Genomic DNA, 18,347 nt, shown 5'->3' with positions numbered 1-18,347 from the left:
ATAAAGAGGAACTGACAATTGGATTTTGCCCAGTAGGAAGCGCTTATCCAGTGCCCTGGTCCTTAGACCCAAGCTGTCAGCTCACCCGTAGGGAGGGCAAGCGCAAAGATCCTGCGTTACATTGCCTGCATTTCTTGACTGGGCCCCAAGAGACTAGGCTTCCCTGGTGGCTCAGAGGTAAAGAATCTGCCTGCCAATGCAAGAGATGTGGGTTCAAACTCTGGGTCAGGAAGACCCCCTGGAGAAGGGAATGGCAACCCACTCCAGTATTCTTGCCTGGAAAATCCCATGGATGGGCTACAGTCAATGGGGTCATAAAGAGTTGGACATGACTAAGCATGCACGCAGGGCTTCCCTTATAGCTCAGCTAGTAAAGAATCCGCCTGCAATACAGGAGACCCTGGTTTGATTCTTGGGTCGGGAAGATCCACTGGAGAAGGGATAGGCTACCCATTCCAGTATACCTGGGCTTTCCTGGTGGCTCAACTGGTAAAGAATCCACTTGCAATGTGGGAGACCTGGGTTCGATCCCTGGTTTGGGAAGATCCCCTGGAGAAGGGAAGGGCTACCCACTCCAGTATTCTGGCCTGAAGAATTCCATCTCATGGGGTCACAAAGAGTCAGACATGACTGAGCGACTTTTCACTCACTCCTCAAGCATGCACACCAGAGACAAAGAGGACCCTTTGTGATTTGGGGACTATCAGTCTATAAACTGTATTACCTTTTGAGAACCCCAGATAATTCTTTGCTTTTGTATGTTTCATCCTAGTAGGCTGGTGAATCACCAAGGGCTGAGGCTGAGGTCTTGGATGTCAGTCTCTGAGGGTGGGAGTTTGTTCTTGGCCTTCTGGAAGAGAACTATGAAGAGTGGCTCTCCTGGGCTCAGAAGGGCAGGGGCATCCCACCAGGCACCTCTCTCAGCTCTCTTAGCTCCCATCACTGTGCCAGTTCATCACAGAGAAAGCCAAGGCCTTCCCCAAAGCTTCAGGGGCAGTGGAACTGAGGCCAGTTCTTGCAAAGAGAACCTTTAACCTGGTTTGGGGGGTTCTTAAGGGACCTTTTAACCATTAAGTGGTTGGAATCAAGTCTGGGCAGAAAAAACTTGTTGGGTGGTTGTTGTTATATGTTATAATTGTATACTACCTAAATATTATGTGCGACCTAAATATTTCCAGACTATCATGGAATTTTTAAGAACTCTCTTATTTTATAGATAAGGAAATCAAGAGCCAAAGAGGTTGAATGACTTGCCCCTTTACAGTCTGAACAGTGTTGATACTATTCTGTTTGAGTGTCAGAGGGAGACTATAAATACAGATGAATGAATGGAAAACCAGGTGAATTAATAAGTCAGAGCCGGTGGAATGACTTGTCCTGATCTACAGATGCTCAATCTTCCATACTGTCCATTTTCTGACCACCTCGGCACTGTTTAGGGGACAGTTAGGTGGTCTCTCTTTCCATTCTAGCTTTTCCGTTGTCAAAACATAAATCATGCAAACATTCAGCAGAAGCATAAGCCCAAACCCCAAAGAGTTCAACGTTTTCCAGAGCTTTAAATGTTTGAATATTGTAAACACATGCTTTATTTGACAAAAGTGACCCATACTCATAAATTAAAGTGCAAGTCTATGTGGAATCCCTCTGAGTACCATTATTCTGAAAACGTTCCCAGCATCTGAATCGCCTCTCTGTTCTCTGCAATGGCTCACATATGCGCACACCAGCAGTAGGCAGAGGTGGAACAGAGGAGTGATTCACACAGAGATGCACGAGGAATTTGTGGATTCTGTCAGCGGATGTGGGCTGGACAAGGAGCTCCATGTTGAACCTTGTCTCACAAGGAGGGCTGACCTGGGATACAGATTTAATGATAGTGATATTAAGGGTCCATGATTCCAAATTGGAGTTGAAGAAACCCACCGTTTTTAATATGACTGCAAAATTGCTACAGGCAGGGCAATCAGCTCAAAAACGGGACTAATTAAAGCCAGAGCCGTATCAAGTTTAAATACCAGGCAGTTTGACCTCGAGATGTCAGAAAAGGTCACTCGACTAGGTGACTTTTCAAGGTTACTCCTCGATGCAGTTCTATACATGATCTCTGCAATCAGAGCCATAATTGTGTGTACCTTATTATTTTCAGTATAACTTTTGTTTTTCCTCACTCTTTCTCTAGCTCTGCATTTCTCTTCCCAGGAGTGCATACATACCTTCCCTTCAGCCTTAAGTACGCACATTTTATCCTCTTAACATTCAACACCCATATCACCATCAACACATTTTTTATTTTTAATCATGCAGGGATTTCCCCCCAGTGGAAAATTATATTGAATATCAACACTAGAGAGCCTTCTCTATGACATTAAAGGCACTGTCAACATTTCTATTTTTAAGGTTTCTAACTTAACTAAATAAGAAGGCTCTCCCTCTCCAATGAGATTCTTGGTACAGGGAAATAATTTGCTCATCTTTGATGAGTTGATTTTGAGAAAACGAAGAAACCATCAACAACAAATCTCCGCTAAATCCTACAGCAAGTTTTTAAGTTATCACTGACTTTAAAATGCTATTGCTTTGTAGTGAATACTGAAATTCTAGGGGTGGGGGAGTGGGAGGAAGGCTGGAGAGGGAGGGGTATATGTATACATATAGTTGATTCACTTTGTTGTACAGCAGAAACTAACACAGCATTGTAAACCAATTATACTGTAATAAAAGAAAGTTCTTTGAAAGGAATGATGCTAAAGCTGAAACTCCAGTACTTTGGCCACCTCATGAGAAGAGTTGACTCATTGGAAAAGACTGATGCTGGGAGGGATTGGCGGCAGGAGGAGAAGGGGACGACAGAGGATGAGATGGCTGGATGGCATCACCGACTCAATGGACATGAGTCTGAGTGAACTCCGGGAGTTGGTGATGGACAGGGAGGCCTGGTGTGCTGCGATTCATGGGGTCGCAAAGAGTAGGACCCGAATGAGAGACTGAACTGAACTGAAAAGAAAATTCTAGGAGAGAAACTGATTTGAGAGAATTGAAATTATTTTAAATGCTTTGAAATTTAAAGCTGGGAAAGGACACTAAAGGAAATGTTATAGTGACTTGTATCTTGTTTTCTAACACCTTCTTGTTTCCCCATCCACTTGAGAATTGTTCTGGTGATTGTTACTGTCTCCCTTTTCATCATTAAAGGGTGTCAGGGAAAAGTGATTGAGTTGTGATTGACAATGGCCCAGTCAATAATTAATATACAATTATCAATAACTGGGTTGTCTGTCCAAAGCTTAGAAGAACGCCTCTAAAATTTCCATTGACATCCTGGCCACCATAAGTGAGGTAATTAGGAGTCAAACTCATTACATAATTTGTTCCAGAGTGTTGCTTATGTTTGTGGTAATTGGAGCCTTAGTAGGTGTATCTTAATTTTCTTTAAAAGCCAGATAAAAAGAAACATTAAGCAACTGAAAATCATCACTTTGAGTCTTACCTTATTTTCAAACTCAATCATTCTTTGTTTTCATCATATAGTGGACTCTTCAGAGTACCATTTTTGGGGGAAAATCCTTGAGAGGCTAATTCTTTTCATAGTGAATTCAATTTTCTTTTTATTGCCCCCAAAGTAAAAAAGCATGAAATCACTTTAAGAACAACCGTAATCTACTTCCACAGCCTCTCAAAGAGTGACAGAGAATTAAATTGGCACAAAGGGAGAGATAGTGATTAGAGCTTTATTAATACGTGAAGGTGGAGACAGTCTAATGGACTGTTTTGTCTCTAAGATTGTCTCTAAGTCTTAGATATTATACTTAAATCCTATAGAACATAAAAGATATAACAGATGTCTCCTTATCACTGTTCCACATGAAATCCTTGCCACTTATGAACTCTGTGACCTCAGCAAGTCATTTAGTCTCCCTCAGACTTAGCCTCCTCATCTGTCACTTGGGAATATAAGCCTACTTGACAGGGTTATCCTGCAAAGTGAATGGAAGCATGTCTATAAGATGTTTTTATGAATTCTAACACACTAAAGTATTAGTAGAAATAGTAGTAATCAGAGTGCACATTACTATGCCAAATGAAGTGTATTGCAGTATAGATAAACAGAGAGTAAGCGTTTGTGTAAGTAGGAGACCTGGAAAGAGAGCAGTTGAAATACTGGGGAAAACCACAAAACTAAGGAATGGCAAAAGAGGGCGAGGGAAAGGGAAGCCTGAGACAGCTGGGTGCTTGTGTGCGCTGTGTGGACCTCTTGGAAATCTTAAAATCAAGATGTTTTTTCTTCTTTTTGAGAGAGTATGATTGACTCAGTATAGGCAAAGGACTTTCACAGCCACATAGCCATGGTCTTTGCATTAAATGGCAGCTGGAAACAAGTCTGGGGAGAAGTCAGCACCTTGCCTCTGGCTCTAGTCACCGTCCTTTAGGAGATGGGCTCTGGAGTCAGACCTGGGTTGGAATTGCTTCCAGCTGCATGGTTTTTGGCAAATCCTATGTTCTCTTTAGCCTCAGTTTCCTTATGTGTAAAATACAGTAATGATGTTCAGATAAGATATTGAATAAAAAGTACATGACACATGAGTAAAAAATAAATTTTATTATTGATTTCATTAGAAAGTAATTACAATTCTTTGAATATTAACCAAAGAAAATATTTGCCAAAGGGAAAATGCATGTGATAGTGCCTTTGCTTTCTTTTTCTTCTTTTTCTTTCTTTTAAAATGTAAAAGGTTTAATGAATGACTACTAGGACCATCATAAAATTATGCATGATTTTAAAGAGGTTGAAATTAACCACTCTGCAAGGTTATGGTCTAGGTGAAACCTTTACTAAATCATTTGCTAAGTTCATACTTGGAAGCACTGCAGAAAGTCCTAAATTTGGCCATTTTCTATGAAATCGAAAGGAGTATCTCCCATCTAGAATCCTTTTGTGGGCCAAGATGAAGCTGAAGACATTCTAAATAGTTAATTCTTTTTTGAGGGAGTGGAGATGACAGGGGAGGGGTAGGACTCGTAAGACTTATGAAATTGATGGCTGTAGTTACAAATGGCAACTCCGGGATTAGCTTTCAGGTCTGTTCATGATCTCCTAATGCAAGAGCTCCCTCTGCAGGCTCCAATAACCTCAGCTCCCACGTGGGAAGCTAAATCTGGCTCTGCAAGTACCTGTTGAGTCTTCTTACTTGTGGATGTCACTCGATCCACTGACAAGAAAACTACATATCTAAAAATATCATAGTAAATGCGCCTCTTGGGCACCTTTGGGGCTCTCCAGGAGTGAAATGAGTGCTGACCACAGTCCTCTTAAGCACTTTCACCTGGTGCTGTAGGCTAGCATGGACAGATGCTGTGGAACAAAAGACAGGATACATTTTTAAGACCCCACCAGAGTAGAGAGACATGGTCTATGTGGATTTACACAGCTCATTAAGGGCTTGTTATTCCCATCTATTGAAAAGTTTGGTCCATGAACCCCAAGGAACTACCCTAAAACATGTTATTGACCAACTCTAATACCTGCAGAATGTGTTAAGACTTGATTTAAAGTCTATCAGATTCATAAAAGCATAGATCAAGTATATTTACATAGATCAAGAGATTACAAAAGACTACTTTGATAGATAAAACATAGCTATATGTCAACAATTAGAAAAAAAGAGGGACAGCTTGTTTGAGGTAAACACTGGAGTACCAGTGGCATGGTTCATGTTGTTAAAGCTCACTGGCTAAGGGTCAGATAGACAGAGGGCAAGAAGGTGTCCTCAGTGGCAGCTGTTCTATTGCATTTGACCATCAGACATTCCTAAAGGGTGAAGGTCATGGGAACTGAATAAAAGAGAAAATGGAGCAAGTGTGTGAATTGGTCAGGTATAACTGGAGACCCTTACTTGGTGAATTTATAGATATCCCTTTTAAAGGTATTTCAGAGGTACACAAAAAAGAAGAAATAATAGAAATGTGTATAATACAGGACAAGGTCATGTTCTCTACTTGGAGCTCTTGATGATAGGCATGATCATTTAAGTTGGGAGAAACTTCGGGTCAGTAAAAGTTGGGAATCAGAAGTAGAGAGGTGTCAAAGAGAGAATGAGTATCTGTGGTCTCAAAAGCAGCTAAGGACTAAGTGGAAGAGATGGAGGTAGAAGACCAGAATCATAAAAGTTGCCTGCAAGCAAAAGGGAAATATGTAATTAAGAAGTAGGGAATAAAAAAACTAACTCATTAACAAAGTTTAAAGGTTTTCCCCAATTTTTAGGCCTTGTTTTCTATAGAAGTATTTTAAGGTTTGTAAGTCGAAAGTGAAGCTAAATAAAAGATGAGATGTTTTTCTAGATAAACCATGTAATCATTTCTTATAATCAATGATTTTTGAATTGTTGAAAAGCTAGTTATTTAGCTCCTAATTAGGATGTAGACAAAACAGAACCTAGGGCAAAGAGCTTAGGAGTCTAGGTTCAAAGACTGGTTCTAGGCTTTCTTTCTTTATAACTTTATTGAGGCATATTCTATATGTCCTAGGATTCACCTACTTTAAGTGTATGATTTAGTGATTTTTTTAGTACATTTACCAAGCTATATACCCATCATCACAAATCAGTTTTAGGACATCTTCATCCCCCAATAAGATCTCTCATGTGCATTTATAGTTAATTCTCCTTCTGTGCTCCTATTCTTGGCCCCAGGAAACCACTGACTTACTTTCTGTCTCTATAGATATGCCTTTTCTGGACATTTCATATACATGGACTCAAACAATAGGTAGTCTCACGTATTTGATTTCTTTCATCAGGAACAGTTTCTGAGGCTCACCTATATTGTTGTGTGCAGCTGCCGTTCATTCCTTTTAACTGCCGATTATATCACATTTTGTCTATCCTTTTACCAGTTGATGGACATTGTGGTTGTTCCCAGTTTGGGGCTATTATGAATAATTCTGCTAAGAGCATTCATATGTTAAGTCTCTGTGTAGACATATGTTTTCACTTTCTTTGGGTATATACCTAGGAGTGAGATTACTAGATCAAAAGGTAAAATTATGTTGAACTTTTAAAGAAACTGCCAAACTATTTTCCAAAGCAGCTGTACCAGGAACAAACACGGATTCTGTTTCTCCACATCCTCCCAGCCCTGCCTCGCAATAGCTGTGCAGCTTTGGGCAAACTTTAGTTTCTTCTATAAAAAAACAGGTGGGGTGGGGAGTTGTCAATTACCAAGTTCCTGCTGTATGCTAGACAAGATGATGGGAGCACGACATTCTGTATCTGCCTTCATTGTCATTTCCATGAAAGGTAGACACGATTTTCTATGTGTCTGATGAATTTACGAAGGTTCAGAGAAGTTAGGGAAGTTGTCAAAAAGATTTTTGTGAATACGAAGTTAATCCAAGTATCATATAAAAACATGCAGAACATACTATTGGGGACACTGACAGTGATCAACGAAGAGATTTTAATTTCTCCTCTTCTTCCTTTATTCACACCTCAAATAGATCTAACCACAGGGCCCACCCCACCCCAGTCAGACCCCACCACCTTTCTGGTGATCGTTGCTGCTGTTTAGTTGCTCAGTCGTGTCCGACTCTTTGCGGCCCCACGGACTGCAGCCCGCCAGGCTCCTCTGTCCATGGGATTTCCCAGGCAAGGATACTGGAGTGGGTTGCCATGCCCACCTCCAGGGGATCTTCTAGACCCAGAGACCGAACCCAGGTCTGCTGCACTGGTGGGCAGCTTCTTTACCACTCTACTACTGCTAAGTCACTTCAGTTGTGTCAGACTCTGTGTGACCCCATAGATGGCAGCCCACCAGGCTCCCCCGTCCCTGGGATGCTCCAGGAAAGAATACTGGAGTGGTTGCCATTTCCTTCTCCAATGCATGAAAGTGAAAAGTGAAAGTGAAGTCGCTCAGTTGTGTCCGACCCTCAGCGACCCCATGGACTGCAGCCTACCAGGCTCCTCCGTCCATGGGATTTTCCAGGCAGGAGTACTGGAGTGGGGTGCCATGCCTTTACCACTCAGCCACCAGGAAAGCCTATTTCTGGTGGTGGTTGCCTATTATGAAACTGTCATGCTTTGATGAATCTGTAACCTTTAGAGAACCCACTGTGTACTCACAACCCCTCTAGAGGCAGGAGTATCCTAAAGCCAATCTCGAGCCCAAGTAGCATAATCACTGTTGCATAAAAATGTAAGAGCAACTAGCTCAAAAAGGTTATATCTTTTAATGCTTTTTTAAAAATTATTATTCTTGTCTCTCCCCCCCTGTCTTCACAATGGCAGTAATTACTTCTCCAAAGTCCCAAAAAGCGAGCTCCAAAAAGTATATATTAAGGTTTCCAAGAAGCTAATTAACTTGATTGCTTTGAAATGAACCCATATCAGTTGGCTTGATAAATGGCAATAAGAAATGAAAACAAAGAGAGATAATACTGTTGATCAAATATAGAAAAATGATCTGGAAGAAAAGATTATTATCTTAGTCAAATTCAAGGGTTTGGGATTTTACAGTATATTTCTGAATATGAAAATTCATAGAAAATATTATCATATGAAATTTTATATGAAATATGATACACAGCACTTTCTTAAATCAACAACTTGTCATTCATTGTGTTTCTTCAGGGAGATCCTGGCGTCAGAGGCCCTCCAGGGCCCCCTGGGCCTCGGGGCATAGGAACCCCAGGGCCAAAGGTGAGTCCGCAGGTCTGTGCTCTGGGTACGGGTCAGGTGCCATCCAGATGACCAAGGAAACATTTAGTGTCCAGGAAGTGCTCATATCATGTTGACTTATTTTTTCTTGATACTGATGAACAGCCTTAGATTTTCATTATCGTGAACTTTCAGTAAAATAGAACATTTAAGCATATAAAGTCATTTGCTTCCTCCCAAAGAAATTAGAAAGTTAACGCCTCTTTAAAAAGTGATTGCAAAGTGCTCAAAATATTCCCAGGTCCCTTAGAGGCTGTGCTAACATTAAGAAGCCTGTGTTTACTTTGGCCAGAGGTGCCTCAGGCCACCTGGTAACAGGTGATGGGTCTGTTGTGACCCGCATGCACGGTCTACTCTCTCAGGGCCCCAGTGCAAGAGCCTAGTTTACTGTCCCCGTAGAAACCGAGAGGAACTTCCTTTGGCTCCCTTTGCTCTCATTCTATTTCTCTTCCTTTTGTCACCTCCAATTTGGTGGTTATTTATCCATCTATTCTTTTAATCCAGTGTTTTTCAATGAGGGAGATTTTGTCCTCCCCTCTCCACCCAGGGGGACCTTTGGCAGTGTCTGGAATCATTCTGGGCGTCAATTCCCACTGGGGAAGGAGGGCTACTGGGATCTAGTGGGTTGATGCCTGGGATGCACAGGACAGCCTTCCATACTGAAGAATCATCCAGCTCAAAATGTTAATTATGCTCGGGTTGAGGAGCCCAGTTTTAATTGCTCATTCATTTGCTCAACAAATATTCCTTTGATTTGTTCAAAGAGGCAGGTAAGGAAATATCACTTCCCAGGTGGCTCAGCAGTAAAGAATCTGCCTGCCAATGCAAGAGACACGGGTTTGATCCCTGGGTCAGAAAGATTCCCTGGAGAAGAGAATGGCAACCCACTCTAGTATTCTTGCCTGGGAAATCCCATGGACAGAGGAGCCTGGTGGGCTACAGTCCACGGGGTTGCAAAGAGTTGGACACAACTTAATGACTTAACAGCAATAAAGAAATATCAGGCGTATTCATAGGGAAAACAGGTTTCAGAGAGCCACCCATCACAAATTCAAACTACAGACAGGTATATTCATAGCCCAAATGCACAGAAGTGAATTAGAATCCTATTATCAGAGAGGAAAGAGAGCTTTGTGAATCAAAGATTTGACTGAGGATCCTAGAATTACCAAGGTTCTTAGTTTATCTTTTTTTTTGTTCATCAATTCCATTGTGACAGTGGGCTATTTCTTAACCATACAGATCCCTTTAAATGGATGGAGATCCCTCTGAGATGTTAGTAGTTGTTATCACTGGGTGATGGAACGATGGGTTGATTTTTTTTTTCATTGTAATTTTCACTTCTATTTTTACTTTTTCTCCAATAAGTTCTTGTAATCAGAAAAAAAAGTAAAGTTTTTCCCCATAGTGGAAAGGAAAAGACTGACCTACACAGTAACTTTGATTAACTCAGGATGCCTGAAAGTTCGTTTCGCCAAAATGTTAATTAGGGAACTTCTGGGATCAACAAAGTTAAACTAACCTTTCTATTGTGGGATTTCTTAGAGGCTTTAATATATTCACCTGCCCCAGGGATCTATAAGGAGAGGCACATCCATGGTGTAAACATTTCCCAATCTTACTTGACCACAGAAGTCTTTCCTCAAGAAACATGGGGTCAAATTATGCTGTAAGGAACATATAGTGGGAACTGACATACTTTTTGCTTCATTTACATATTTTCTTAGCAATTCAACTCTGATGCATGTCAATAGGTGCTGAGTCTTTAACTGCAAACTCTGTGAATTAATGTGCTATATTGAAATTGGGTGACATAGTACAGTGAAAGTGATAGTCACTCAGTCGTGTCCGACCTTTTGTGACCCCATGGACTGTATAGCCCGCCAGGCTCCTCTGTCCATGGGATTCTCCAGGCAAGAATACTGGAGTGGGTTGCCATCCCCTTTTCCAGGGGTTCTTCCTGACCCAGGGATCTTCCTGCATTGGCAGGCAGACTCTTTACCCCTGAGCCAGCAAGGAAACCTGCTGAATCTTTAAGTTCAACCCCCATGAATTAATATGCTGTATTGAAATGGTGCAAAATAGTAAAGGCTACCTAGAATTATGTGTGAGCCGTGTTTGAACGCCTGGTGTTTAGGGCAGTAGGAGAAGCCCAAGCGGGCAAGGCTATGGGCCCAACACTTCTGCTTACATCCAGCAGTTCTGCCTTATCGCTTTATAGCTGGATTACATGTAAAAATGTTCGAAAGGATTGTGTGGTTTAAAATTTTTGGAAAAACCCTGCTTTATATCAATATGGAAAGACTGCAGTGAGAATGCAGCTAAGAGCAGTAATCTGTTGCTCGTTTCTAAATCTCCTTACCTTCTCTCCAATTTCTCTGTGTCTTCTAATAGGGTGACATCGGGCAGAAAGGCTTGCCTGGCCCTCCTGGCTCCCCTGGCTATGGATTACAAGGAATCAAAGTAAGTGAATGGAATTGTGCTAGGGTCGCCTCTCAACGCACTAGGGCGAGGGGGAGAAGAGGCTGTAGATAATACAAAACATGGCTATTAAGCAATGGACTTAATGTAAGCTTAGCAGTTAAAATCGCATCCGGTATTTAGAGGCATCGTCCAAAAGTGGAAACGCGGTAAGAGTACACTTGCTTCACAAAAGCTTAGTGTTCCGTAAGTAGCTTGCAGCGGAACTGAACGGTCACGGCGGTTTGCGGTTCTGTGGGTTTCTGAGCTGAACGGGGAGTCTGTGCCCCCACTGCGTGTGCTCCCTTCACCTTCCTCACCGGCAGCCTCCATTCTTAGCCCAGGGATGCCCGAGTTTCCGGCTTTAGCTCACAGAGGCATCACCCGGGGAAGCTTTTGAATAATGCTGTTGTCTTACCCCAGAGGAAGGACATCTGAATCTCTTGGGGGCAGAGTTTGAGTCCTGTGGGTTTAAGAGCCGCCCATGTGATTCTCCTGAGCGTCCAGGTGAGAACGCCGACTCTCTGCTACTAGTGTTTACAACCATTGCATTCTGCTTGATTTCCGTCTCCGCCACAGCAGGCCTGTCTCGTGAGATGGGACTCCCAAGGTCTCCCCGCCTCAGTAGACAGAATCTGGCATCCACAGGCTACTGTGTAATTTAAAGAGTTCCCTCTTCTAATGTGTTGATTTATGTATTTATTTTTTACCGGCTCACTCTCATTCTATTTATTTCCCCCCAAATAAACGACAGTGGTTAACCTTCAAAACAGAGTAATTCCCTCGTGGGTAACTGACAATGACTCTAAAAAAGTGGAAGCATTCAAAACAAACTCGTTTTCAGGTGGCAGAATTTCTTAGTAAGTGGGAGACAGTAGGAGCTGAAGATAATACATGTGAAAAATCCTGTGTTGAAATTAAGCCACCTACTCCTGTGTTAAGAGTGAGTTCTTAACTCAAAAGAGCAAAACTCATTTGAATCCGTGTTAAACCTTCCAATCTATCACGCAACATCTAGGGCTTCCGCTGCTGGTCTTTAAGTAACAGTTGTTCATCTGTAGGGCTGAGTACCCAAGCAAAGGTCAGCTCACATGACCAGTAGCCTGCAAGCACTGGGAAACCCAGCAGAAACCTACTTCCTTGTAAACAGCTCCTCTCACACTTCATCTTTTAAGTTCTACAGTTGAAAGATGGTTTGGAATTTACGAGTTTGCTTGAGCAACGAACCCATGATTGGCTCAGTTCACGTGTGCTATTAGTTCGTTATCACTGCCGTGTTAAATTCTCTGCCAGCTTTCCCCCTTTGTTATCTGGGAACTATTTCCTTATTAACAAAGGGGCCTCTTGAGTTGTGCTTAACTAATCCTCACCAGTTCTGAGTCACCTGGTGCCCTGCCCTTCCTTGCAGTCTCCAGGTTAGGCCATGGTCAAAGTCCCTCCTGAGTGAAACTATGGTGGGAAAACCACCATCATAAGGAAAGAACCAAAATGAACACTGCCACGTATCCAGTCCTATCAGAAGTGAGGGAAGTTTTTCCTCCACTGAGGGTTGGGGCCTGATGCTGTTGGCAGTGAGCCTGGACCAAGGCTGCCTCACAAGCCTCCTCTAGACATACTGCCATCCTTCTGGCAGCAGGGCAAACATTTCTCTCAGGATGCCCACCTCATTTTTCTGGCCCTGGCTCGCACCATCCCTCCAAAAGGGAGAGAACTGAGAAATCAAATTGGTGGTGTTCCTCCGAGTCATTTTAAGGCTCCACACTTAGCAAAGTTTCATTTCTTATGTTCATTTGTTGAATCTATTTCACACCCATTTCTAAAAAACTATTTGAATTGGTAAAATCTGCTTTAGCTGGCATGTCTGTTCATGAGACTCTGATGGAAGCCCTTGTTATTAAATGTTCATGTCAGGGCCCAATTTGTACCCTGTCTCTTGATGTCATCCCAACCATGGGGAAAATAAGGGGCTCAGGCTGCTATCACAGAAGTGATTTGCTCCACCTTAGGTCCTAGAACATTGGCTTTACATTCAATTATTCAACCAACCTAGGGCTCCCCGCTGGCGCTAGTGGCAAAGAACTCATCTGCCAGTGAAGGAGATGTAGGAGACATGGGTTTGATCCCTGGGTTGGGAAGATCCCTTGGAGGAGGGCACGCATGGCAACCTACTCCAGTATTGTTGCCTGGAGAATCCCATGGACAGAGGAGTCTGGCAGGCTGCAGTCCGTGGGGAAACACAGAGCTGGACACAACTGAGCAACTGAGTGCACATGCATTCACCCAACCAACCAACCCTGACTGAGCACCATCTATATCAGACAAGTAGGCTATGTGCAGAACAAAACGATGAGTGAAAAGATGGGAACTTTGTCCTCAAGGGGTTTAGAGACATCAAATGATCACTTTTTGAGCTCCAGAGAGTCTAGAGGGGGTGGCACGGTGAAATGAATGGGTTTACAGGGTTAGGCAAGAGTCCTGTAGGCCACAGTAATGAGTCTGGTCTCAGGCCTAGAGTGACTGAAAGTCAGAGCAGGGTGGCATGATCAGGCAAGGATTTATCCAAGACCCCCTCTGTCTACAATCTGCAGAAGGGATGGGCATGACTAGAAGGAATGTGGGGCTGCCCCTCCCATACCCCTGCGTAATCTTCTGGTTCTCAGTGTGGAAGACATGAGCTTCTGGGCACCCTCTCCTCCTGCCCCTCCCAGGGCTCTAGGACCAGCCAAGCCTGCTGCTGTGGGAGCCCCAGACAACACGATGGGCTCACTCCCCAGGGCACCACAGTCACCTCCCACCATTGCTCTGCAGTCCCTGCTGTGGCCGGGCTGGCTGCACGCTGCAGGCGAGCTCCAGCTCCTTCAGGGGCCCCAGTGCTTCTCTCAACCACACACGTTGAGTGAATTGAATGAATACAAGACACTGGTCTCTGGTTCCTCAGTGGCCTTGGCCTTTCAGACTCACGGCACTGGTCGGGGCTTGCGTGATGCCCCGTGCTGTCCCACCGTGAGCCCCCAGCACTGATCGTGTTCTCCCGTTACGTCAGTAGCAGAGTAGTCCTCAGATTAAGTCAGGAAGGAGGAAGGATGGGGCTTGGTCTTGAGGAATGGCTTGATGTGTCAGCTCTGGAGGGCCCCAGAGAGAGAGACTGAGAGGGTGGGTCATCGAGGTTAAAACACCAAGTATGAGGACAGACAGAAACGACCGACCTCCACTCTGCATTTCTATGCAGGAGGCACACCCTCGCTCCACCTTTGTTCAACTCAGTTCTTGTGTCCCAATCAGCCTTGACATTCCCAGAGTATGTTTTTCTCAGAGGATCAGGAGGTCTTTGTAAAAAGAGGATTCCTGGTGGCCCTCTATGACTTTAGGAGTTTCCAAGACAGAGGTGTGGACTAGACTATGACTCCAGCTGCGTGTAAACCCTTTATTCATTAAATGAATGGGCCTCCATGCCACCGGTTTCCATTCTCCGCTGAGGCCTGAACATGACTGATCTCTCACTGACTGAGGAAGTACTCCCTGTAGTTAGGCTGTGACCAAGGATGGGCTGATAATATTTCAGGCCTCACCAGTTTGTTATCAGTGTGAGCAAACAGTCTTGATGACGTGCCGGGGGAATCTGGTGAACACTACGGGGTGGAAATCCCAGTATCTCCAAAGCTGACAAAGCGTGATGACAAGAGTGGTTCCAGGGTCACAGAGCTAACAGATCAACCCCGGAGACTCCTGGGGCCCAGAAGCGGAGGGAAACTGAGTCCCAGTGACCTCACCGCTCTATCTAGATTCTGACCTTAAGGGTCTGACAGAGAATGAGCTTGAGAGCCAAATAAGACCTTGGCCTGAATATGTCTAGTTGTATAAGGTTTTTATCTTTGAGGAACTTCAAAGCTTCCTCATCTTTAAAATGGCGATAATAAAGCTATTTTGCAATAGGTGTTGTGAAGATAAAATTGTACAGAATGCCTAGTACACAGTAGTGGTTTCTCAACCAGAGCCTGGGCTATGGAATCAACTGATCTGAATTGTGGTTTCCTGAGCACTGCACGTCTTGCCTCAGTTTCCACATCTGAATAATGGGGATAATAATAGTACTGTTTTCTAAAGTTGTTACAGGAAATAAATGAAATTAAATGAGACAGTACGTGTAATGTGTTTAAAACAAGGTTCAATGCATGGTTACATATGCAGTAAATGGTTGGAGTTATTCACATTATAATTTCTTCTTGCTTTCCCTCCCTTTCGACTAGTCCCTCTTGTGTTTTCTAGGATGAAGGCGCAGATTCTGACATTCATATGATTTAGTGTTCTTAAACCTGAAATATTGATTGCATTAATTAGAGTAGGCCTGACATGTGTACCAAAAAGACCGCCACAAACATATAAAGGCTGAAACACAATTGAGGTTTTCATTCACATGGCACGCCAAAGGGAGTCTTCCTCACTGGTGGACAATTTCCTTCCGCATAGAATTTCAGAGAATCTCCACTTCCATTTATGTTTTCTCCATCGGAGGGGTCCCTACCACTCATACTCAGCCAGCAGAAAGGGGAGGGTGTGGAAGAGGCACACCTGCTTCCTAAAAGTCCGGGCCAAGAGGCGACACACAGCACCTCTGCCCACGTTTCATCGGCAAGAGCTAGTCTCACGGAAAGGTGGCGTACACTGTGTGCCCAGGAAGAAGAGGAGCCCAGGGTTCATTACAGAGCTGGCAATTGCTGCCAGGCAAAATGGAACCAGCTTCTAGGAAAGATGGAAAATGTAAAGTTACACATTATTCTGAAGTATGCTGGTGCTTCAGGAAGAAAACAGAAAGCAAGAGCGGTCTCCATGGCAACTTCCAGACTGCCTGTCACTCTCCCGATACTGTAGGGAGCAGTCACCTGGTTTACAAGGACTGGGTTCAGCTTTATCATTCCTTTTATCCTATGTTCCCCGCCACCCTCCTCCCAAAAAAAAACAAAACAAAACCCTCAGTCTTGCTGTCTTCTTACTTATTTCAAGCAGCAGCAGAAGTACCAGTGGATAATTTAGAAACTGCCTTGAGTAGACGTGCTGAGAACTAGCCAAAGAGCTGGAGGAGGCTTGGGGGTGTAGTGGGACCAGGGAACAAACAGGAAATGCTCGTTCCTGTCTTTGGCAGAGCCAGGGACAAAGTAAGAGGGCCGCCTGAAACCTGGCAGGAGATCTGTGGTTCAAAGGCTGGAGAGAGATGGGGATGGCAAGAGAGGCAGGAAGCAGAGCTGGTGCAATGAGCCCCACATTGGGAGATGGAGAAGCTGGTGGGTGATCAGGCTTGCGTGGAGAATAAGGGAAGGGCTAGAGTCCCAGGACATTGCATGGGAAGCCAGCAGCGATGGAAATCAGCAGGGGTGTGATGGTGGGTGAGTCAGCCCAGCTTGCACAGGAACAGCCAGAAAGAAAACAGCCTTCTCCCACCAAAGCTCTCTGATTAGCAATTCAAAGTAGAACCCAGAACTTTGTAAGATTCTTGGCTCAGTGTTTAAGCTTAATGTCAAATCTCAGGTAGATTTTTTTTTGGTTAGTCTTTTCAACTATATTGAAGCAACTGTAGTTCTGTAAATTCCATGCATCGGGTATGTGGGCCACCTTCTGGTGTCTCTTCACCAGAAAGGCTAAAGCTCGACAGATGTCAGCGTGCTGTGGTGGGAATCTCACAGGGAACCTGCCATCTTTCCATTTGCCTCCCCCCTGCCCGCCCCTGTGACCCTGATCACACTGAAAGTGCCTCCAGAATCCATGTGACTAGATATTTTATTAGAGTGGACTTGTTACAGCATGGGAAATTGCCCTCTTTAAAGGTGAAATAGAAATGATTCATTCATTGAAATGAAACTGACTTAAGGAGGAAAAATTCTCACTTCTAAGAAGTCAGGGATAGGTTCAATGTACAGTAAGTTGCAAATACCTGGGACATCCCCCACGGCTCGGTGGTAAAGAGTGGACTTACAATGCAGGAGATGCAGGAGACATGAGTTTGATCCCTGGGTTCAGAATATCCCTGGAGTGGGGCATGGCAACCCACTCCAGTATTATTGCCTGGAGAATCCCATGGACAGAAGAGCCTGGTAGGCTACAGTCCATGGGGTCGCAAAGAGCTGGACACTTCGACTGAAGCAACTGAGCACACACACACACAAAGAAAGGCTAAGGTATACCGGCACACAGAAATTGTTTTAGTCTTCTAAGCTCAGAACCTCAGCACCGTGCGTCTGATGGTGTTAATATTACTAAGGGAGCAACTCACACACTCACACGTATTTTAACATGGTGACTTTCTGATATTTCAGTTTAAATTTTTCTTTCTTCCTCCTGACCACAATCTAACAACAGCATCAAAAATAGACCACAAAACCAACTGCAGTAACAGTATGCTCACTGTATTCAACCTGAGCACAGCTTAGAAATTAAACTGAAACAATAAGGGATATGCTGCTGCTGCGGCTAAGTCGCTTCAGTCGTGTCCAACTCTGTGCAACCCCAGAGACGGCAGCCCACCAGGCTCCCCCGTCCCTGGGATTCTCCAGGCAAGAACACTGGAGTGGGTTGCCATTTCCTTCTCCAATGCATGAAACTAAGTCGTGAAACTAAGTGAAAATGAAGTTGCTCAGTTGTGTCTGACTCTTTGCGACCCCATGGACTGCAGCCTACCAGGCTCCTCCACCCATGGGATTTTCCAGGCAAGAGTACTGGAGTGGGTTGCCATTGCCTTCTCCGAATAAGGGATAAGTTGACAGCATAACTTAGTGTATCTTTATGCCAGAAACCATCTCTGAAATAACTTCTAATGCTTTCCTGTACTGCAATTTTCAAATTCCTATAATGATTCCTCTATGTAGAAAGGAGAGATTGGAGCTACCTGAGAGTTTAAACCGTGAAACGGTTTGTTGTTTTGGGATGACACCTGCCAAAGTGCCTGCGGCAGCAGGGAGGGCTGTGGCTAAAAATTGAGTCTGGTCATCAAAGTCCACAAATCTATTTTCAGACACTGAAGTCATCCTCATACCTTTAAACTTTTTTTATTATTATTACTTTTTAAAACCAAATTAAAAACAATTGCATGGTTAGAAACCAAAGCCTAAAGAACAGATCCCATAATACTCTCTACACTATAGGTTGCTTAGGTCAGGGGCAGTTTGCATTTATTAGCTGGGGGCG

At 43.8% G+C, this 18,347-nt stretch overlaps 1 protein-coding gene across 1 annotated transcript in view; it reads left to right on the top strand.

Annotated features, from left to right (window-relative positions):
* Nucleotides 1-18,347, top strand: part of COL28A1 (collagen type XXVIII alpha 1 chain) — a 181,480-nt gene that overhangs the window by 97,641 nt on the left and 65,492 nt on the right. Inside the window, exons 26-27 of the mRNA XM_055589814.1 lie at nucleotides 8,625-8,693; nucleotides 11,106-11,174. Coding sequence (XP_055445789.1) covers nucleotides 8,625-8,693; nucleotides 11,106-11,174 — 138 coding nt within the window. The remainder of the gene's footprint in view (nucleotides 1-8,624; nucleotides 8,694-11,105; nucleotides 11,175-18,347) is intronic.

Source organism: Bubalus kerabau, chromosome 8 (genome assembly GCF_029407905.1).
Source record: "Bubalus kerabau isolate K-KA32 ecotype Philippines breed swamp buffalo chromosome 8, PCC_UOA_SB_1v2, whole genome shotgun sequence".
Classification (NCBI taxonomy): domain Eukaryota; kingdom Metazoa; phylum Chordata; class Mammalia; order Artiodactyla; family Bovidae; genus Bubalus; species Bubalus kerabau.
Note: the sequence above shows the minus strand (reverse complement) of the source record. Positions and strands in the feature narration are given on the sequence as shown.